This window comes from Diadema antillarum, unplaced genomic scaffold (genome assembly GCF_040938485.1).
Source record: "Diadema antillarum isolate AM-2024a unplaced genomic scaffold, OU_Dant_1.0 seq00000135_RagTag, whole genome shotgun sequence".
Lineage (NCBI taxonomy): Eukaryota > Metazoa > Echinodermata > Echinoidea > Diadematoida > Diadematidae > Diadema > Diadema antillarum.
In genome coordinates, this window is record NW_027271212.1 from 1,038,887 (window position 1) to 1,062,157 (window position 23,271).

The following is a 23,271-nucleotide window of genomic DNA, read 5'->3' on the forward strand; positions in this document are numbered from 1 at the left end:
TGTACATTATCATGGTACTGTTACAGTGTAGTTTCATTTCATAGTTGTCTCAATAGAGGCATAATGTAATCATTTTGTGCATGTTTGATATACAGGTAAAATGTGCTTGTCCTTGAGTTGCATTATCAAAAACAATCATCGCCACTACAAATATTAGTCATCACATGTTGTATGTATGTTTATACCTTGGTTTTGAGCTATGTTTTGGTGTGTTTGTTTCGTGTGCCTATTAATGGCTCACCCTATTAAAGGTGAGTTCACCCAAATGATGTATCGATTCAGTGAATTAGTACGTGTAGAATGTTTATAGTAGAAAACGTTAATGGAGTTTGAGAAATCCGGGACCTTCTGTTCAAAAGTTACAATTTTTGAAGTGCATTGGTTAAATCTATGATGTACCATCAGTATTTAATAAAAAAGGCTACAACTGTTCCCCGTATCACAGTATAAGTAAATCAATATGAATAGTAAAGTGAAAGAAAATTTCACATATATTTTCACATTTTTAGTAGAATGAATGAGCATGTTACTTATTGCTTTCACATTGTAGATGGCAAGGGAAATCGAAATGACATTTTATACCTTTAACTCATAGCAACAACACGATAAAGGAATTATCTAATTTGCATATAAATCAAAATTAATCTTGTTTTTTGAATAGTGTTGATTTATCATTATAGGGCTACTAATGTACAAGGTAGGTACCAATGATAAAGTCTACTACTTGCATTGTACATGTACACATTGTACTGCTTGATTGATTGGATTTTTTTTTTTTTTTTGGGGGGGGGGGGGGTTAATTTAAGCGACTATCAAATTTCTCTATTTTTCTTCAGATCATTGCCGTACGGTATAGTTTGCTTTGGAGCATTCAAGAATATTGCACATCAAAAATATTATTTTTGTTGTTGTTGTTTTATCTACAGTACTTGCAGATGTTTGATCTCATGATTGCCCCTTTGAGTTGTACATGTGTATGATCACCAAATCTTCATGAGGTTGGTTTTTTTTTTTTTCAAAGCAAAGTACAATATCTTTAACCTCAGTTTATAGTGAAATGATATGTAATATTTTAATGATAACTGAATTTGATTTGTCACATGGCATAAAGACCAGTGTTGTAGAAAAAAAATCAAGGACAATTAAGATATCAAATTAAAATGTGTGAATTTTCCCTACTGAAGCACCGTTCTCTCAATCTGGAAGAAGAAAAAAGATTACTTTTCTTTCATCTGTTCAGTTTTATGTTATTTTATTTTTTTAAATGTAAAAGTTTGGATCTCCTCAGATGGGCATTGTGTGAGTCACGTCTGCAATGAACTGATAAAAATGGTACACAGATGATGGAGATATTGCAGTGCCGTCATACAAATATGTATGCACTGCCTTTGTGTTCACATGCATATTTCTGACAAGTGGAAAATATTGCCTCTGGAGAATACTGTCCTGTCTTGTGGTTTATGTCATGCTAATATTCTACCCTTTTTATTCACACTGTGAAACATTTCAGTATTTCTCTGCATTTAAATTACACTTAAGTTTTATGTGTACTTTGTATTGTAAATGATAGTTCTTATCATAATTCACTGTAAGGTGTAATTTCGTAAAAAGTGAGTCGATTTCCTTGAAACTAATATCTACAGTGTAAGCTCAGCCAGGACTGTGAACTTGTTATCAGTGGGCTGTCTACGTCAGTTCCAGGATTGATGTCTGCCCGTTTCCCCTAATTTTGCTGCTGTCATGCTGTTTGTTTGGAGCTCGAAGGTTTTCATCTAACCCCAGTGGTGTTCTTCCATGCAAGGGAAACCAGTTTTTGTTTGTCTAGATAACAGCTTTACAAGCAGGCATGGTAAAAAAGGATGCATTTGCTTGATATTGCGTTAATGTTTGTGTTCATACTGTTTTGTGTGGTTTGTTTTGACATGCGGGATAAGGAACACATGTAACACCACCTTACCATGTCTTCTCTGATGCATTAACCAACTTAAAAGGCCAGCTACACAACTCATATTGAAACAGCTCATATTGGATGAACACATCTGTGCATAAGCACTGTGCACACACCTGCATGCTTGTGACATGAATGATGCAGCATGTTTGTACAGTTGTACGTATCCATAATGGCTGACAAGGTTGCTGTTTACTGTTGAATACAGTGTACTGAGTTCATAGCCTGTGAAATGCTGTTCCAGTGGGGCATCCTTGGTTCATAGCGTTTTGTTGAGGCGATGTACTGTATGTCTGTATATACCAGACATTGAAAGGTACATCAAATCATGCATTTCATACGCTTGGTGTTGTTCATTGGGAGAGCTTCCAGCAAGCTATCTACGGTTGTACAATATGGGGTTGTCACAGTAACTTTGTATGAATGTTCAATGCTCTTGAAAGCTTTCCATGAAACTATTATTCCCTGTACAGTTTCCACTTTAAAAGGGGAAGGAAAAATTCATAATTTAGCACTTGCTGGAGTAGTGATGTGGGTCCACTGTGACTACTGTACAGTGTAGTTGCAGAATACAGTAGTTTTGCTAAAAATGTTGTTATACATTATGGCATACAAAATGTATATTGTGTGGCAAGCCTCAGAGAGGGGGCCTTTGGAGACTCATCCAAACTGTTTGGAACTTTAAATGCCTTTAAATTACCAAATTATACTATAAGTGTCAGCAGCGAAGATAACAGACAATCAGAGCCCTGTTCAAAAAAAAAAAAAAAAAAAAAAGCTTAGCATATTCAGTTTACATTAGAACAGGTCAAGAAAACTACCGGTATGCAATCTCATTTGTTGAGAGCTGAGTGTTGATTTTTACTGGCTGCATGTTACCTCACTGATGATAGCCACTTTGAACACGTTTTCATGCACTTGTAGCAAAAGTTGGCGCACCGAACAAGCATCGTGCGCTCATTAGGAAACGCCTGTTGGCTGGCTAACCATGCATCCAGTAATTACTGGATGTGAGGCTGGAAGTACTGGATGCATGGTTTTGTCTACAGAGCCAAAAGGAAATGCCTCCAGTAGATTTGCCATCAGGTTACATGATTTTAAAAAATATGGATTTCTGGGGAAAAAATTGTCCCCTATTCTACAAACTATAGCTAGTGCATGTCTTTCTGTGCGTCAGTAGGAATAGTGTACAATACGTGCGGTAACTATGGAATCCAGTCATGGGATAAACAGTACATAGTTACCTGTACGTGCGTTATACACACAATTCCTACTGATGCACTCAGACCTGTGCATCATTTGTATATTGATGGCTGATGGGAGGAATCGAACAATTCCATGGTGGAAGTGAATTATTTAGCTACTGAATTATTCAGCAGGAGTGGTACAGTATGTGGGTAGATTTTTCTCCTGGCTCATAAAATACTGTGCACTCCTGTTATAACAAACACAGTTTAACATGGTTATAACAAAATTCTGTTCAATACAACAAAGTAAAAAAATCAGGTTTCATAATCATTTATCTTGTACATATCTTCATAATACTTAATTTGTTCAACTGTAGCAAAATTTCGATGTACTGTAATGAAAGAAACCTGCCTGTCCTGAGGACTGTGTTGTGATGGGAGTTGCCTGTAGTGATCAAACCCGCAGATCTCAATAAGCCCTGGCACTGATGTGCCCCCAGTAACAGCAAGAGGGCCTTTAAAGTCAGTCGAAGGGGTATGATCACAGAGACTGAGTGTGTTCACACCTGACTCACAGTATGAGGGTTTTCAGGAAATCAGACTTGTCCTGTTGACGTCTTTCTTAACACCCAAATATGCTTTGAGCAGAGCTGCCAAGTCTACCTGATTTTGCACAGAATGCTTTCTCTTTAAACAAACAAACAAACAAACAAACAAACAAACAAACAAACAATAAACAAACAAACAAACAAAGCACCCCAGATTTGGGATTAACTTTTGCCAGCAGAAATACATGTAATATCAGCATTTTCCTCATTGCTAAATATTGGAACCTTATCAGATTTTGGTGTGTAAATGTAAGCAGCCCTGACACAGTACAACTGTACAGGTACATGTACCAGTACCAAAGACACTTCTGTAAAACATGATATATTTGTGGCATATATTTGTGGCATAAATTTTTCGCGAATTGGAGCCGACGGCTTTTTTCGCGTGCATTTTAATTTCGCGAATCTTGGCGCTCGCGAAATTCGCGAAATTAAAATGCACGCGATCATTCCTTGTTTTACAGTATTCTCTATAGAGCAGCTGAGGTGTTCTTCTCCTTTTGGGCTCACCCCTCCCACTATACAGTAGCTGTTAGTGTTACTTGTAGCTTCAACACCAGGTATACCATATTATGCCATGGATTACCAAACATAAGAATTCCCCACTCTGAGTGAAAGTTATGTATAGAAAAAACATCTCCTTTGCCAGGAGTCATTAGTGAGCTGCCTCTGTAGAGCACAGTAGGGACTTTTAGATTTCGCGTCCAGTACGTGGACTTCGATGTGATGATGTCATTTCATAATGGTGCGCATGCTCCCGATTCTCTGGCACGTCCACCGCCAGAATCGAGAACACGTCCTCCAAGGTTTCATGTCCTCCCAGATAGTGAAAAGGAGTGATGACAGGAGCATGCGGAGCATGTACGTATTTCGCACAACGATAATGACGTCACCGCATCTGTCGACTCGTACTCACCGTCGACTGAAATCTTAAATGGTTTTACTCTGGTGTCGACAGGAGTTGCTGAGAACGTTGGCTTGCGCTTTCAGGTGGCCTGAACACCGTCGTGTCCACACAATTATGTGCTGTGGTGATCCCCCAACACATAGTCCTTTTATTATCGATTTTTGTGGGTTTTTTTATGAATTACAAAGTTCTGTATGATGTTCGTCAAAGATTACCATGATACATTTACCATTATGTAGGGTTGTTACAGAGAAAATGAGATGGTGTATTTCAACTGTGTGTGAATGTGCACATATGTATAATATTATTGTCATTGTATTTGTGGTTGATAAATTTGGGAATCCCCATCGCCCACTGTCGAAGCCTCGCATGTTTACTTTGCAAAGACCTTTGAAAAGACCCATCCTGGTCTCGCCGTGTTTACTTCTGAGGTTTTGAAAGCTTATAAACAACCTGTACAATGTATGATATCATAACAACTATAGACCGTGGGACTTGTTTGCTCTTGGTACAATGTATGTGTGCTTCTGTATTTGTGTGACATGGAACTTACAGAACTTTGGTAATAGTCAGGCTGTAGCATGTGCAATGAATGATGGGTTGTGTTTAATATAGTGATTGATTGTATTCAGTGCACCTAGCATTCACGGAAGCACTTAACCGGCATTCAAGAAGAGCTTGACTCTTTTAAACTTTATGAATGGTTGTCAGTATCTAGGAATGAATGATTGAAAGCAAGTTTAACGAGGGGCCCACATTTCAGGACATGGCAAAAAGAAGAAAGTTTATAGGCCTAAATTACATAGAAAGATTCAATTTTGATTTATAAATAAAATATTTCTCTCACTTGCCCCAAAAGGGGGTCTTGAGGAGTACTGTGACAAGGGTTCCATATTTTGAACAGGCAATTGCCAATTCATTTTACTTGTCCTACAATTTAGGTTCAGTTGCCCCTGGCAAGTGGGTTTGTGGTGCTCTGCAGATAATGTTCACATTGATTTTACAAGGTCAGAGGACATTTCACAAGGGGCCGAGGGAAATTTGTCATAGAATACAGCTGTAGCTTCTTTTACAAAGTACAGCTGTACAGTTGTTGTAAGTATTGGCTGGACAAGTGGGGCATGTGAAAATTGCACGGCTGTGTATTGTGAGAAGAAAACACTGATTGGCAGACACATGCTACACATGGGCCACTTCCTCAATAGCTGGACGCCACCTGCCTGCTTCCTACCCCCCCCCCCCCCCACCCTCGTTCTGCCCCCCACCCTGAGGGAAATGATCGGCTCAGGCTGGCGTTAGAACTGATATGCCACAGTGACACATTTCCATCGTACGCAATAAGCTGTTGCGCTAATTGCGCTGCAGCGCTGCAAAAGCATCGGGTTGTGTATGTGTACATGTATGCGTGTGTGTATGAGAGGGAAAGTGAAAGATGAAATAGAGAGCAAAAAGAGAAGAGGAGAGAGAGAGAACGAAAAAGAGAGTTAGAAAGAGAGAGGGGGAGATCTTGCACAGTGGCATTGACTTGGTGAACTGCAGTGAATGTGCTTCACCAAGCCAAGGGGGTGCACTTGAAGTACGTACACCACATTACACACATCTGAATGAGCTCACTCCATGTGCTCATTGTTGCAAAATTGCCCGTGTTGTCGGTTGTGTAAAAGTGTCAGTTTTTGGAGAGTTAACCCTTTAAACATAGGGATGCATCACTCGTCTGCTGCAGTGATGTGGAATTCCATGGAGTAGGAGTGAGTTATGTAGCCGGAGCCTCTACAAGGCGTGGACAACTCTGTTGAAATCACTGGCAGTTATGATGTGCGTGATGTTGCTACTGGCCAAGTTCTGGAGAGAGTGAACTCCGCCTGCTAATCCCATGAGGTACATTGTAGCAAGGGATGAACAAGATCTGGCTTTCCACTCCCTGTGAACCTGTTCCGTAACCAGGGAGTTAGACACTGAGTTTACGTACATGTACCCTGGTACAATAGGAAGGCCAATTCCCTTTACTTTGTGCCTTCCATATAGTGAAGTGAGCCCCTGGTTGTGAGATTTCTAATCTCTTTCGTCGCCTTTTGGAAGTATTTTGCCTTCTTTTGTTTGTTTGATACTTATGTTCCTGCCGGCCTGAAATGTCAGAGCAGTACCTGGTGGATGTTTAGTACAGGAAATAGCATGTGTTGAAAGACTTCTGTGCCCCTCATGTCACTTTTGTGTATGGACTACAGCTTCTTTAGTTTGCTTCATTGTGAAGAACATCGGAAAGCTTGGACTGACCACTCGATGACGTCACTTCCTGAACGGGGAATCCGCTGACTTCTTCGTTCAAGTACTTCTACTTTCTAATCCTCATTTCGCTAGTTTGTTTCTGACATTCTGGTTGTGACAACTTCCGTGAAGGATGGTTGTTTAATTGTCAAGTGCTTCCATTAGCACAGCAGAATGTTCGACATAAACGGCAAGTATAGTCATTAGGAGAGGGCTTACTGATATCTGACCGTTGTAAAAGACATATGATATGTATGTGATACCGTACTCAAAATGGCGGGTGATTTTAATGTGTGTTAACGTGACTGATGTGTGATAGTAACTGCAGATTTGCCTTTACAATGTCTCAATCTCCAGTCTATATCTCCAGTCTATGTTTACTACATGACTGCTGTGAATCGGAATGCTTTACCTTGTACATGTATCTCTTTTCAATAGAATGATGTGAGGGTGCAGAATGTTGTACACTGAACATTTCTGTGTAACGTTTTTATCTAGTGATGGATGCACCAAAACTTTAAAGATTCTTCTTTTTTGACAAAATAAGTGGACATCGATGATATTCTCTCGACGAAGAAAGCACTTATACGTATTATTTTCAGTATTTATGTGTTGTACAAAACACTTTGGCTGCGTTGATCTAAAAAAATTCTGAGGCAGAATCACGATCCTGAATGTTGTTTTGAACGCCTTTCAAAGGGCGTTTTGAGACCACGATCGCCATTTTGTGAGTAGATAAACACAATGCCGTTTTGAAACGTGTTTACGTATATCTTAAGGTCAAATCCCACCTGTTTCTGGTTGTGCTCTCTACCCATTATTTTTGTGTGACTGATGAGGCATGTTTGGTGGTATGCAGTTGACCTTTACTTCCCGGGTCAAACGGCGCAAAGCAGCTGCGCAGTGACACCACTCGAATCGCGATTGTATGATAGTTGGATAAATGCGGCACTTCGAGAATCGTGTTTCAAACCACGTTCGCAAACACCATTCCAAACGCGTTTTGAACGTGATTCTCTCTCTCAAGTTAGACCAACACAGCCTTTGATGCCTGGCCCTGTGTGTGGATTCTTTGGCTTTGTAATCTTTTGCATATGAATTTTGTAAAAACTTTTACACAGATACTGTGATACTATTTTTATATTATGAATTAATGTCATTAGGGGAATGGAATGAGAAAGTTGATAGGTGAATTGTGGTATCCTCATTTAAATGGCCAGTTGTGAAGCATGCCTTTCTACAGTGCAGTGGAAACTTGTGTGGTGGACTCTCTCACGTACATTGTTTACAGTATTCCCCTGGTAAAACTTGGTCATAATAGAACACAATGGCATCTGCACTGTATACTGTACACATGTAAATAGTTGAAATATTTACATCTTAATTGTTGATTGCTTCTTAATGGATGGACAAGTTATGATATTCCTCTCCACTCTACTGTAAAAGTGGAAATTTTTGCGGTGTTGAAATTTTCACGCATTTTGCGCAACCAAACACTAGCACGAAAATAAAAGCACGCGAATATTTTTGCTCGCCGTATGTTCCTGTGCATGACGTCTTGATTCCATGGAATTAAAAACATGTGAAACTCTTCTGACGCGGCCAAGCGCGAAAAATTAGTCGCGCGAAAATATCCACTTTTACAGTATCCCCAAAGTTTCTAGGCTTTCCCATAAGATGGGAAGATGTTTATACCCCCGCCAAACGAAGTTTGAAGGGGGTATATAGGAATCAGCGGACGGTCGGTCGGGCGGTCGGTCGGGCGGTCGGTCGGGCGGTCGGTCGGGCGGTCGGGCGGTCGGGCGGTCGGGCGGGCGGTCGGTCCGTTGCAAATCTTGCGTCGCGAACTACTTCCTCGGTTTTCAACCGATTCCCATTAAACTTGGCACAGATGTGTGCCTTGGGTTGTAGATGTGCAAGACGTATTTTTTGACAGTACCCAAAAGTACGTTGCCATGGTAACGGCATATTATGGGCAAAAATGGGTACAAATCTTGCGTCGCGAACTACTTCCTCAGTTTTCAACCGATTCCCATAAAACTTGGCACAGATGTGTGCCTTGGGTTGTAGATGTGCAAGACATATTTTTTGACAGTACCCAAAAGTACGTTGCCATGGTAACGGCATATTATGGGCAAAAATGGGTACAAATCTTGCGTCGCGAACTCCTCCCACAGTTTTTGATCAATTTTTATGAAATTAGGTACAGATGTTCATCTGAATATGTTAATGTGCAAGACACATATTTCCGCAGTGGCAAAAAGTGCGTTGCCATGGTAACGGCATGTTATTGGTAAAATATAGGGCAAAATGCTTCATGGCAAAACTGCTTCATCAGTGTTCTTCCAATTCTCATGGAATTCATATTGAATGTTTGTCTTAGGATATAGGTCAGCATGACACATTTCTTGACAGTGACAAAAAGTATGTTGCCATGGTAACAGCTCACATATTATGAGCCAAAATGATGGAAAATTTTGTGTTGCAAACTACTTCCTCAGTTTTTGCCCAATTTCCATGAAACTTGGTACAGACGTGTGCCTTTGGTTGTAGATGTGCAAGACGCATTTTTTGACAGTACCCGAAAGTACGTTGCCATGGTAACGGCATATTAATGGCAGAAGATCAAGGAAAGATCTTGCGGATTTAACTACTTCCTCAGTTTTTTGACCAAAGCTTATCAAATGTTGTTTTGACCAAAGCTTATGAAATGTTGTTTGACGGGGGTATAACCAGTCGCTGTAGCGACATTTCTAGTTTATACTTGTCTTCTTTCTGTGTGTTTGTGTGAGTGTGTGGGTGTGTGTGTTTTTTTTTTTTTGTGTGTGTGTGTGTTTATCTTGTCTCCTACAATGTATCTTCATTTCTTATATACACCTTTGGTGTGAATTTTAAGCATCGGCTCTCAGAAAAGACAAGTGCCATACACCCCCTTTGATACTTTGAGGAACAGTCATAGTGCATGATTTACTTCAGGTGATACCATGCATTACACCCATCCCTTCTCACATTGTAGGAATTTGTGTGTCTTCTTCCCTGGAAAGGCAGATATATTGTTACAGGTGCACAATATATGATTCATCCCTTAGCTAGGAGATGAATGTCATTCACACTGGCTTACATACGCGCAAATTAATGGCGTGCACAAAGGAATGGGGGATTATTCGCTGGCACGACTGTAGTACCGGTGTCATTGCAGCATTGATTACAGCTTGAAATAGTGGCATCCTTAGTCATGTCTTGAGTCATATGCAGAGAGAGACATAAATGCCACTTGTTGTACACTTGTAGATAACTAATTTCTGCAGATAGATTGCCTTACAAAGCCCATCATATTTGCGTTCTCTCTGCGGTGATTAACTTTGTTATTACCTGTGGTATTGCCATTGGTATTTAAGAGAGGGTCTGTGAGTGTTTAAATAGCAGATAACGTCTAGAGGAGAACTAACAATAAGTAGCAATGTCACAAAAATTGGCTGTGTGTGTCTACAATGTATGTGTCTTAATTCTGTAGCAGGGTATAAATATCTAGAGCTTCTTTCTGTTTATTATGCATGGTTGTGGCAGATTTTTAGAGACTTATGTCGATGCATGACACATGTCACTGTCAGAGCAATGAACATGTTAGCAGCATAAAAACTAAGTCAAATCAGGTCCCAGAAGCTACATTGCTGTGGTTTTTTGCCACATCTTTTGTAATGATTTTTACTAGTCATTAGTTACGTTCATACTGTAGTACCAGTGCCGCTATAACATTGATCTCTGGGATACTGAAGGGGACAAGAATTCAGTCATTCATTTATTCAGTTCAGTAAGTGACTCCCCTCTACTGTTCCTCAGACAGAAGAGGTATTTTAAGGAATTAAATCTTCATTGTTTCCAACAAAATTCAAAGTGGCTTCAGTTTTAAGCCAGTTTACCTCGACCCAAGCCAAGAACATTTTTTGAGTGATGTTCATGGAAGCTCCTCTCACATACACTGTATGCAACGGGTGCAAGACACTTTATAGGTGTACCATTCATTTGCAATTACATGCACACCAAGATAAGTAGAGACAATGATGCCTTATGAAAGCTGCTCACAGTGTGTAGATATAATACACCTCGCTGTCACTCAAGTCGCTCTACTCCCTTTTCATTTATCAGGGGAGTGTTGACAGCCTGGTACAATCCATATTTCATAAGTCTTGTTTGTTCCCTGGGCAAAGATGCTAAGAGGAACCGCATGAATTTGTGATGGTTGGCAACCTGTGGTGGCACAAGCCTGGCATACTGCTAGCCATAATCCTGTACATGTTCACTAGTATGCTTTGTTGGCTGGAATGGAGGATGTTTGTCAGCTGTTACCAGGTTGTATTTGATGCCAAGCACACAGAGTTCTCCCCCCACCCCACAGAATTATGTTTCAGATTGATTCTCTGTCACTGAATTACTACGTACAGACTGCTGTTGCAGTACATTGAACACAATATATGTGTGGAGTCAATGGAGACTGTTCTTTCTTTTGATGTCATTCATTTCCTCCCCTGATCTCAACAAACCGTTAGCTGTAGTTCATCAGATGTTGCATATCAAAGAATACATTATGAGCAGTCTTGCCCCCAAAAAGTGATCTTGGACATAATAGTAGATTCTGCACAAGCTGAATTCAAACCCAGCATACTGTGTATGTGAAATTAAATGATTACAGGAATACATACATAAAAAGTTGACAGTCACTTTGACATTCAGTGTATGTGTAGTGGTATAATGCTCTTACTATAGGACGGCTGATTTTGATAGAAGTGTCTGATTTTTATCTCATTGCAGAGATGACGGAGGAGGAGGTCGTGCTGGTAGTCGCCAAGTGGGACTATGACTCCAAGCAGGACGAGGAGCTCAGCATCAAACGCAACGAGAAGCTCCGACTCATCGATGACTCCCGATCGTGGTGGAAGGTCAAGAAACTGACTGGCAATTGCCAGTGTGGCTACGTCCCCTCAAATTACGTGAAGAGGGACAAGCTGGGCTTTGTGGAGCGAATCCGCAAGGGCATATCGGGGAAGCGCGGCGGCCGGCCGACCAATCCGCCCATGCCGCAGACCCCCGCGGAGAACTTGCAGCCGCACAACGCGGTCCACCCCGGTGATAACTCGTTTTCGCAGCTAGCGCAGGTCATTTTTCAGTACAAGGCAGCTCAGGATGACGAACTCAACCTGAACAAGGGGGACATGGTTAATGTGCTAGAGAAGTCCGGCGATGGCTGGTGGCGCGGTGAGTGCAACGGTGAAAGCGGGTGGTTCCCGTCAAACTATGTGAGCGAGAAAGACACAAGCTTGCCCAACAGTCAGATCTCATTAGGTAGTTCCAAGGGTGAGGAGGGCTATGTGCCAGAGGACTTTGTTCAAGGTGTTAGGACTCTGTACGCCTTCAAAGGGCGCAATGATGAGGAATTGAACTTTGACAGTGGTGAGGCTCTGGATATCATTACAAATTCCTCGGACGACGTCGACTGGTGGAAGGCTCGCAACAAGCTCGGGCACATAGGACTAGTGCCCCGCAATTATGTGGAAGTGGTGCCCAATGCCGCCCCCGTCTTTAAGCAGATGTTCATCGAGGATGCCGTGCCAAAGCCACCCGACCTGCCGCGAGACAACAACATCGTCCCACCGGTGGGGCTCTACGACAGGGACTGGTTTCATGGAAGGATAACGCGGCAGGAGTCAGAGAAGGTGCTCCACTGCCAGGGAGAGAGCGGTCTCTTCCTTATTCGAGAAAGTGAAACAATGGTAAGTCTCTTTCGTCGGTAAAAACAACTGATTTGAGAAAAATCAAACAATCTTAGTGACAAAATCTCTATCCATCAGCCCATTCATTCATTAAAGAATGCCGGTATTGTCTGCTTTTTGATAAGATGATTTGGAGGTTGAAGTTTTTGAGCACTTTTTTGATTAACAACTATCAGCTGTGCTTTTGTGGAATAAACAAAATATTAAAGAACACAAAATAAAATTGCAGATGTTAAGCCCTGACCTGGCATGAGTTTAAAAGAAAAGCCACTTTACCAGGTTTAGGAACTTCTTTGTGGAAGTAGTTTAATTGAAGATGGAAGAATGCTTGTTTCGTGCTGAACCCAGACTGAGCACAGTAATTACATTATTTCATTTAATATTATTTTTTCTTGGATGTACCTGAGATAGTATGTAAATATCTTGTTTTCTCTGCAGCCTGGAGATTTTGCTGTATCGGTCAAAGCCCCGGATAGAGTGAAGCATTTCAAGGTTACGCAGACGGACAAGAAATACTGCATCGGACAGCGCAAGTTTGATACATTAGATGAACTGGTTGACCACTACAAGCGCTCGCCAATCTTCAGCTCAGACGACGGTATGCTGAAACTCTATCTGACACGTCCTATCCCCGTAGATTAATCTACAAAGCCATGGGCTAGGATCGAACTGCGTGACAACACACAGGAGTGTTGCAAAGTTTTGCTGCATCAGAATGGAATGGAACATTTCAACGGAACAGAATCTTGGAACTGCCCCCCTCGTGAAATGGTGCCCGTGCAAGTCCAACCTGCAAACTGTACTCCCCGTGGGATAGGCAGCGCCCCGTCCCCGTCGGATTTTGAGTCTGGCCATTCCTATGAGTGTAGACAATGAACTGCCCACAAATCCAGAACTCATGTAGAATGTGGCTGGATCTAAAGTACATGCAGGAGGAATGCAGAGATGCCCTTATGTGGCTGAGAATATGTGCAGAATTTCCAGAGTCTCTGTGCTATGAAAGCGTCAACCTGAGATGACATCTCGCGTAGGTGGTAGCCCTGTCTTTGCGAAGGAAAAGTTGATGGACATAGGTGATAATACAACTCAAGAGGAAATGGTATTTCATAAGGAGGATAAGTGTAAAGACGGAATGGAGCAGAAAGGGTCCGAGTATCATAGGAGATTGTTCAAATTAAGGTGCAATATAAGTCTTGCTACCCCAGTAGGATACAATTCATGTCGGCTTCGTCTCGATACGCATGATAAAAGAGTAGATATAGACATGTGATAATTCAATACCGTGATTTGATTTTGACATGATAAAGATGTATGGTTATATCCTTTTTTTATGATTCATATTGTACAGGACAGCTAGGGGTAATTTCATTCGTAACTTACGAAGGTCAAAAACGTGTAAGTGACCTGCCTGTCCAAGTTTGGTATGTCTTCTTTCGTAGATTCTTCACTTCAGTTTTTCTCCACCAGAAACCAGTGAATATTGATACAAATCATGGTCTTGACAAAGATTTCAGTTAGATACAACTCTGTCAGCCACCATTGTGCATATATAACAAAACCACGAGGGAATGCTGGAATTTTTTTCCCTTTTTTTTAATCAAGGGCCTGAAAGAAGACTAGGAGTGTCAACTTTGTAGGATACTATGCACATGATTTCAGGCCTGTTCTGAATAAGTGACTACAGTCTAACAGCAGCAGTCAAAGTAGCTGCAACTGTTTTTGTTTGCTGGCAAGGCTGAATGGAGGCACAGTGGTAATGTTAAAAATGCTGTAGGAGATAGAAGCAGTGTCATTGACTCATCAGGTACTTTTTTGTGTAGCCAGCCAAGCAAATGTTCAGATCCCTATTTGAGTGGAAGCCTTGAAACATGCAGACTTGGCTTTGTCACTCAGGGGAGGTCCTAGGAGCATGCATGCAAGGCACTGATAACTGTGTGCTGGGTTCAGCTAGGGAGAAAACTTCAGAGCACTGTCACAACAGTTGGTTTTTGGAAGAGTTGACTGCAGGGACAAATGAGGGAAGAGTTTTGTATGCTTTGTTTACTCTGATGACAACTCCACAGCCATGGGGAAACGTTCAATTCAGCAGCCTCCCCTCCCCACCCAGCCCCTTTGAATTTACTGGCACGATGCAGCAATGCCATAGTGTCAGATGTAGTTTTTGTTATCACTGATGGTTTAGACAGCTGCAGCAGTGGTCTTTCTTTAGAAAATGAATTATTCGTAATGAGAGACTGGAGAAAAGTGTGTACTTGAGCTTGAAGGAAAGTTTGATTCAAGCAATACACAGTGGCTGACCCATTTGTTGGCAAATTGTCTTTGCCAACTCGTGAAAAGACCCAATTTGAGAGAGTGAATCCTTTGTGTGGTTTCTACTTAAGTACTCCCAGAAGGGTTGTAATCAAGTACAATAATGGTATTCTGGCCTCCAGCATTCAATGTCTCATGAGAGGCAATGTATGTGTTTGAACTTGGAAATATCACCTACAAATTATCTTTGTAAGCGGTGGCGGTTGCAGAAATCATCACATGGCTATTAGAGGCAATTAGGTTCTGACTGTAATCATTTTCCTGACCCACAGTGCCAAATGACCAATGTCTGTCCGTGAGGTGTCCAGTTTTAGCGAGAAGAAGTAGAAACCTCAAACATCTCATGTGGGAAGTCGTGATGCAGGAAATTTGAAATCTAATTTACTCGAAACTGAATCTGATATTTTCTTCCCAGACTTGCCCTTGTGTGTGGAATGCCAAGGGGGGCTTGAGGGATTGCTTGTAGTACGTGTGGAGGTTCCTCGGTGTCTTTTGGAATGAGAGTGATCTGCACTGCGAGTCTGAATGATTAATGATTGAGGAAAGAAAGGGGTATCTCTTGGTGTATGTGTGTGTTTGTGTGTGTGTGTGTGTGTCTGTGTGTGCGCATTATCCCTCTCTTACACAACCATGCACCCAGGCGCTATTTACGGCAGCGATTATGGGATCATGTGGCCCATGTCACCGTGGCAACGGGCTGACATTTGATGCTTGTCGCAACGCCTCCTGCGTGATTCATGAGGAAGAGTGAGAAGAAGGTTTCGGGTTTTTTTAATCGTCCCATGCGTGGAATTGCGCACTAATTGACCAAATTTCGATTTGCTTGCCACAAAAAAAAAAGGGCCTCAGTGACACTGTTGCTGGGCACTACAGAGACAAGGGGAGAAATCTTGGCAATGATATTTCAGGAAATCCCTTGCTGCCAGCTTGTGAATTGAGACGGAACAGAAAACGACAATTGGGCATTAAAGCTAAAGTTGATTCCAATCCAAGTGTGTCAAGCACAAATCACCATTGAAAAAGAAATTCTTTTTTCAAGTAACATTTTCTTTAGTTCAGGAATGTCTCCTCATTGTGCTGTACTGTTGCTACAGCACGGTAGACTGCAGAATCATAATCAGCGTTCATGTTCAGGTATGACTGCAAATTGCTTTGGTATGTAGCCGTGAACAGATCAAATGAGATTATGTGCTGTTGACATGCTTATCCTCTTTACAATTTTTCTCAAAAATTATAATTTCTGTCTTGGTATGAAAAAGAGGCATATGAAATTAAATGTAGAGCGACAAAGAAAAACCCCACACCCACTCATGGTGGACAAAAAGAAGAAGAAGAAGAAAAAATAGGATCTTTCGCTGTAGCAGTAGAATGGTAGGAAGGTGATTAAGATCCAAAGGGAGGCTTGTCCCACTTTTGTGCCGATCAGACTACAATACCACAGAGATCAAGTACTCTTTAACTCGACATCCTCTTGGTTTACAGGTTAGATCAGAGTCTCTGTGTGAGGGGCAAGGCTGGATTGGATTGGTGTCAGGTCATAACACCCATCACATCCAGGATAATCCTGCTACTACAGCAATGATGGTAATGACTTGTTTCCCCATCCCCCCCCCCTCCTACCCGGCAGAGATACTATGATACCATAGTAGATTTCACCCGCGCGAGACAATCAATCCTGATGAAGAAAGGATAGAATCAGACAGAGAGAAGATGAAAGAAATAGAACAGGTCGTTGCAGCGCTGCATGGCATTGATTACACATGCCATTGGTGCTGGTGTGAATACCTCATTAGCGATGATTTATCCCGATGACTCCTCGCTTCCTTCAGTGACTCCCCCCCCCCCCCCCCCCCCCCTTCCCCAATTTCCTGATTCTCCCTCACCCCTTCCTGGCAGCCATGGGCACATTTTATCAGTTGCTTCCTACTTCACCATGAGTTGGAAAAACAAAAATTCCAAATGAGATAGTCCCGCACGATGCATGTATGCAGGATATTTTTGCAGCAAAAATATCCTGCATACACTCATTCCTTGTTTTACAGCTCACATCAAGGTATTTGAATGGAGAGATTCGCAAGAATTAGAAGTAAAAATAATCTATTAATTGACTGCTTCTGATGCTTGATGTGTAATAGCTGCTGCCTACTCGGCCCTTCCCCCCCCCCCCCCCCCCCCCAAACCACCCACCATGAGTTGGGCCATCTAAAGCCAAGCATTGTATTTTCCCCACAGGAAGGATAAATGTCAATCTGTCAGTTACATACTTTATGGAAAGTTTCAGTTTTGTTTGTGGTTAAAGTTGCCTCTTTCAAATAACCAGAAGAATTTTGAAAGCGGAGACCTTCAGATAGCGTGATAAAGTTTCAAAGAAATAGGGAATGCCACCATAGCTTCAATCTCCCTTGCTGTTTCCTGTACCCTGAGTGATAGGCTCACACATGGCATTTAGTGTAGATAAATGTGGATTGTGTGACTTTTTTCCATCTCTCTCTTCTTCTTTTTTTGTTCTTTTATTTTTAAAATTGGCATTATGACATACATTACAAAAAAGAATGAGGTACAATCTGACTTGGGTGGAGAGGGATGTACTCATTAGTTGTCTAGTGGATTTTGTATCTATGCACATGGGGTATGTTTCTTCATTGAATAATGGTGCTCTTAAGAAAACTTGGTATATGTTTGCTCATTTTGTGTTTTTAAACTGAAAAACAGCATTTCATGATATGGAATGTTAAAAGATATATCCTGCAATCATTCAGCTTGTTTCCATGTGATGTGTACCATAATCTGTAAACCTCATGTAAATTAGTGTCTAAAGTGTAGAAACTGCTATTTATTTTGTTGTATATGTATAAATACACTTACCCAGCGTCATGCCCTTTCTCATGCCGATGTGTGTAAATACAGTCATCATTACGTCATCCATCTCTTTAACTGTAAATATTTTTAAAGAACATTGTGAAATCTAGGATACTGAAAAGCTGCTAAATGTATAGCTCTCACTCACATCTTAAAAGCATTGATTGTGAGTCATAAAACATGTTAACTCTCCATCTAATCATTTAAATCGTCGCGCTCTTAGGAACCCCATTTTGTGATATTTTCATAGTCATCAAAAGACGGATGAAAATGTCATTGGTTGGTTTCTGCATCGTGATGGCCTAAAAGCCTTCACGGAGAGACTTTGTATCACTGCTGCAAGTACAATGGATAAAAATTGTAAACCTAGTAGAAGTAGTTCATTCTCCAGTGTCTGGATTAATGACATATTCCATCCCCTGAAATTGTGGTGGATTGTAGTAACACCTGGTTTTTCTCTCTCGTTTCTGTCCATCTCAAACATGTATGGTGTTAATGCTAACATCAAGATATTGTCATGGTGACCAAAACATGAACAAAAAGAGAAATAACCAAGTTTTAATATTTTCATGAATTCAAGGACTGTACCTCAGTCAACTTAGTTATAAATACAAATCTTTGTGAGTGGAATTTCTAAACTGCCAATCAAACATTTCTTTTTTAAGTCATCCACTTGGAAGATTTGCTGCTGTGTGTGCTCCTTCCTCCTTATCGAGGAATATTCACAAGAAAACACCAATCGCCTGATAAAACTTTGGGGTTTTCTTCCTTAATGGACAGTTATCGAGATTGTTGGATTGAATTCTTGTTCTTTGAGGTCTTTGTGCACTTCTGTCTGTGAATGTGACATCAGTAAATTCTACATGGCAAGCCATATGACAATAAAATCACCTTTACCCCCAAATTTGTATGAAAATATAGGTAGGGTGCGAGGGAGGGGTAAAAACTTCCATGTTTCCATTAGCACATGTGACAAGACTTGTCTTAATGCTCGTCTTTAGTCGAGGTTATATGAAACCACAGTGGTGTATTGAATGATCCCAACAGCCTCGAACACTGCACTGCCATTATATTAGCAGATATCTTTTTTTTTTTTTTTTGCATGTGTAAAGAGTCAGTGTGTAATACAGCCAATCCACCTGTATATGTAGTATTTTATTACTAGTATAATAATTGTTGTAATCATTATCATCATGTTAGTATGATTTTGTCTATAGATGTGTATTTCGATGAGAGACCCTGCATTGTGTGAGATGATTGGGATTTTGCATGTTTTAACAGAGTGAAAGAGAGAGAAATAATAAGCCCTAAAGCCTAGGTGGGACAAGTTACACATCAAGTTTTGTTAGTTTGTGGTGCAGACATAAAAAGAAGCTATTCACTGCTATTTATTGCACCCTGATATAAAACATGGGATTCAAATACATTGCCATGGTAACACAGATGAGGGTAGCCGACATATAATTTTTTTGTGTTTTGTTTTGTTTTTTTGATTGGGTTGTTGGTGTGATGGAAATGACAGTGAATCGCCATTACATAACCCACGTGCTCTTTGCAGGTCACGAGAATAATTTCTTCTGACAAGTTCCGAAGGTGTTCAGGAACGATACTACACGAATAGCATTTGTTGATTTAGTTTCAGACTGCAATTGTATTAAAGCTGCTCTGTAGTTTTCAACAAAAAAAAGAATAATAATAACTTATGCCATTGCAGACTTCTGTGCTTATTGAAGCCATTTTGAGACACCATGAAACAGAAAGATTGATCTGTAATCCATTCTACCCAAGCTGCATAAAGTCCTATTCTGTGCCAACTATTGTTATAGTTTATCTGATGAGAAGCGCCCTCTCTGGTCATGTTGTATCGGTGAGATCAGATAGGGTGATCTTTGACAGCATATCTGCTTGTTGAAAAAAGAAAAAGACTTTAATTGTTCATTTAGTGGGATTTCGTACCATATGGGAATATTATGCAGACATTTATGGAGATGTATTTGCATTAAAAAACAAAATGTATTTGCTGATCACATGATGTCATTATGCCGAGTTCGAGAATTATATCAAGTGAGTGATGAATTAAAATTGTTGTTCATTTTCAATGGAGATAGTCTGCATTGTGTTCTATTTTTGTGAAGCATTCTCTTCTGACATTGTACAAGCTGTACTTACATAATGGTGTCCATGCCAATTCTGGTAGGAGAGTGTGAATATACTGTAAAACCGGAAAAATTCACAGCTTTCAACTTTCGCAGATTGCTGACCATAATGGTGTAGAGCATGGTACAGGCATGCAGTGTATTGTTCAGCCAAAAACATTGGTATGCATTTTATTGTCGCAAATCTTTGCTCCTTGCGAAATTCACAATTTCACGCGCACAAAAATTTCTGGGTTTACAATATTAGAACCTCACAATTCTCAAAAGACACATTTCTGTTGTTGGTGCTGTGTCACTTTATTAAACCATTCACTACTTGATGCTAATAATGCACAGGTGTGAGTATGTTAGTTTAGATGCAGCGCACTCAAGGATATTTATAATGGTGCCATATGCTTAAGGTGCAGCCAAGTGCATGTTGCACATTATTGTGAATATGGCGAGTGTACTCCATCTCCACTAACATTACAAACATAATCATGTGCATTATTTATTTTATAAAATGGGTCTACAATTTTTTTTTTTGATTACTTTATTGTCCACTATGAGAATTCTTTGTACATTGGATATGTTAATAATTATAACAATACATACAATTTTTATTGCACCATTTTCCACTGAATTAAATGTTCAAGGAGCTTTACACCAAAGCAAAACTAATAGACATAAAATAAACTACAAGTACACCCAAATCACAAAGTGCAACTGGAGCTGAAACAGAATCATATTGACATACCATATAACATACACCATAAAAATACCTTGACCTAACATTTACAACCAAAAAAAAAAAACAAACTATAAACATATATCATGTTACATACCTTTATTAGTGAATACCAGTCAGCTACAGGCACAACTTGCTCAAAATCCAAGATGTCTCGAGCAATGTTTCAAACTCACTTGAATGCCAGATTACATACATTCTTCGATTTAAGCATTGTGGTAGATGTCTTTAAAGGTAATGGAAAATAGTAAATGGAAATTGTTTAGTGCATGCTTGTAAGTGATTAGGTGTGTGCTGCAGAAGTATGGGTATTGTGATGTCAGAGAAATGCAGTTATGCTTTTTTGCTGCACACTTTGTGCATTGCTGTGCATGCTGGTGGGAAAAAAAAAGTGTGGACTAATTTCAGCACTTCTGAAAAGAGACATTCTTTACACCATCTTATAATCATTGTTAGTGTTTTGCAAGGTAGAGTAAAAATTATTTATTTGAGCCTTGTAAGGTTCAGTTTTGTTTATGTTGGTTGCCAGATTTTGAAGATATAAAAACAATGGTAATTGCTGAATATATAAGGCATGATATTTTGTAGCTTTAAATCTGATTTCAGATTTTTTTTTTCTATACACATGTACAGTACATGTCTATACACATTTTGCTTTTCCAATTTTTCAAAATCACCTGCAAATTATGATTTGTGATTTTTTCAACAAACCTCAATATCATCCCTTATTTCTCTATATTGCTTTTAGGATCAGCACAAAAACAAACATTCAAGAAGATTCAATTCCTGTGTTTATCTCATAGTGAAATTTTGGTAAATTTCTTTGAACTTTTGTCCAGATTTGATGAATTTAACTGGTTCCATTTAATCTACTCAATATAGAATATGCAGTGAAATTTTGAGGTGAAAGTCTTTATGATGACAAGATAGTAATTTCAGCAGCAAACTTTTCTGCAACTGGTGCTTGGCAAAAAAAAAAGAAAGAAAAAAAAAGAAATAAAAACAAACAAAAGAACAGTAACTGCATTGTGAAAAGATGTGTACCGGTACTGTGTGAATCCTCAGTTTAGCAGCAGAAAGTGATAAGCGCACACCAGGGTTCCATTTCAGAAAAGATGTTGAGATAGCAACTCTTGCTGGAGTGACAACTTCCCATGGCACCAGCCAATCAAGAAGCTGGATTCTTGTTACCGTGACAACTATCATTCCAGCAAGAGTTGCTATCGTATCAACTTTGTATGAAATGGTGCCTAATTTGTTGTTGTTGTTGGTTTTTTTTTTTCATAGTTCAATGCATGTGGTGTAAGGGCGGGGGGGGGGGTTGTTAGAAGAGAGAAAGAAAGTACTTAATAGAGACAAGAGCTTTCACTTTCTCTGAATAGCATTGGACAGAGAAATAGTAGAAGTGTCATGAAGATCAGACATAAGAATCAAGTTTTAGAATATCAAAGTTTCTCAGCATTTTGACCAAATGGTATTCCTTTTTGCAACCATATCAGATGGTGAAGTCATATCCTCACAAATATCCCATTCGATCTCGCAGAGAAATATCAAATACTGTAAAACGAGAAATGTTCGCGTGCATTTTAATTTCGCGAATTTCGCGAGCGCCAAGATTCGCGAAATTTCTTATCTACATTTTAATGCATTGAACGCAAGAGGCAATTCGCGAACATTTCTTGCCGCGAAAAAGGCCGTCAGCTCCAATTCGCGAAAATTTCGTGCCGCGAATATATCATGTTTTACAGTAATCAGAATGTCTTTTGAATCGTGTAAACATGCAGACACATGATTCGTCATCGTCAGTGTGGGTAAAGGTTTGAATCGTGTAAGCGTGTAATACCTAATGGTGATGGGCACTGTATGTGATAGACAATGTTTTGGTATTTATCTAGCAGCCTCAACCCCATCCCTTTGAAAGTCAGTGTAGGTCGAAACCAAACAACAATAATTGCACAGTTATCTTATTTCTGATTTCGATGCAACTTCTAACATTTAATCTCAGAGACTTTTACTCTTATTAGAGTACATGTAGGCAACAGGATGAAATTGCCCTTTATATGAGAATTCCCTACCCTTTCAATCAGTATCCTGTGATGTACAATGTGATCAAAACATATTCTTAGAATTTACGTCATGTTTCTGTATAATCGGTGTAAGATAGGAGTTTTCACCTTGCAACGAAGCAGAGTCATGCTACAAAATGAAGCTGTGCTGATTATGTTATCTTGGTTGTAGCAGGAAAATTCAGATTGATCATATCAGGCTCAGATACAAGACCCAAAATGTTTAACTTTTAATTTGCAGAAAGCACAAACTCTGCTGAATATTAATCTTACCTACCACTTATCGTAATTGCAGAGTGTGTCCTGATCAAATTTTCCTGCCGTGCTACTTGAGGTGAATATTGAAAGGTTTGTATATCAATATCGTTCACAATATGTTATTGTCTGTTCCCAGTGCGTGAGTTTGAGGAGTATGTCATGTCCACATGTCATAAATTGTTGTCTCATATGGTGACAGAAAACATTGTTGA

At 40.0% G+C, this 23,271-nt stretch overlaps 1 protein-coding gene across 2 annotated transcripts in view; it reads left to right on the forward strand.

The window, feature by feature from the left end:
- Positions 1–14,777, forward strand: part of LOC139727528 (cytoplasmic protein NCK2-like) — a 41,378-nt gene extending 26,601 nt beyond the window's left edge. For both annotated transcript variants that reach the window (XM_071638502.1, XM_071638501.1), the window contains exons 2-3: positions 11,725–12,683; positions 13,122–14,777. In XM_071638502.1, coding sequence (XP_071494603.1) covers positions 11,725–12,683; positions 13,122–13,325 — 1,163 coding nt within the window. In that variant the 3' untranslated portion in view covers positions 13,326–14,777. The remainder of the gene's footprint in view (positions 1–11,724; positions 12,684–13,121) is intronic.
- Positions 14,778–23,271: the final 8,494 nt, after the last annotated feature.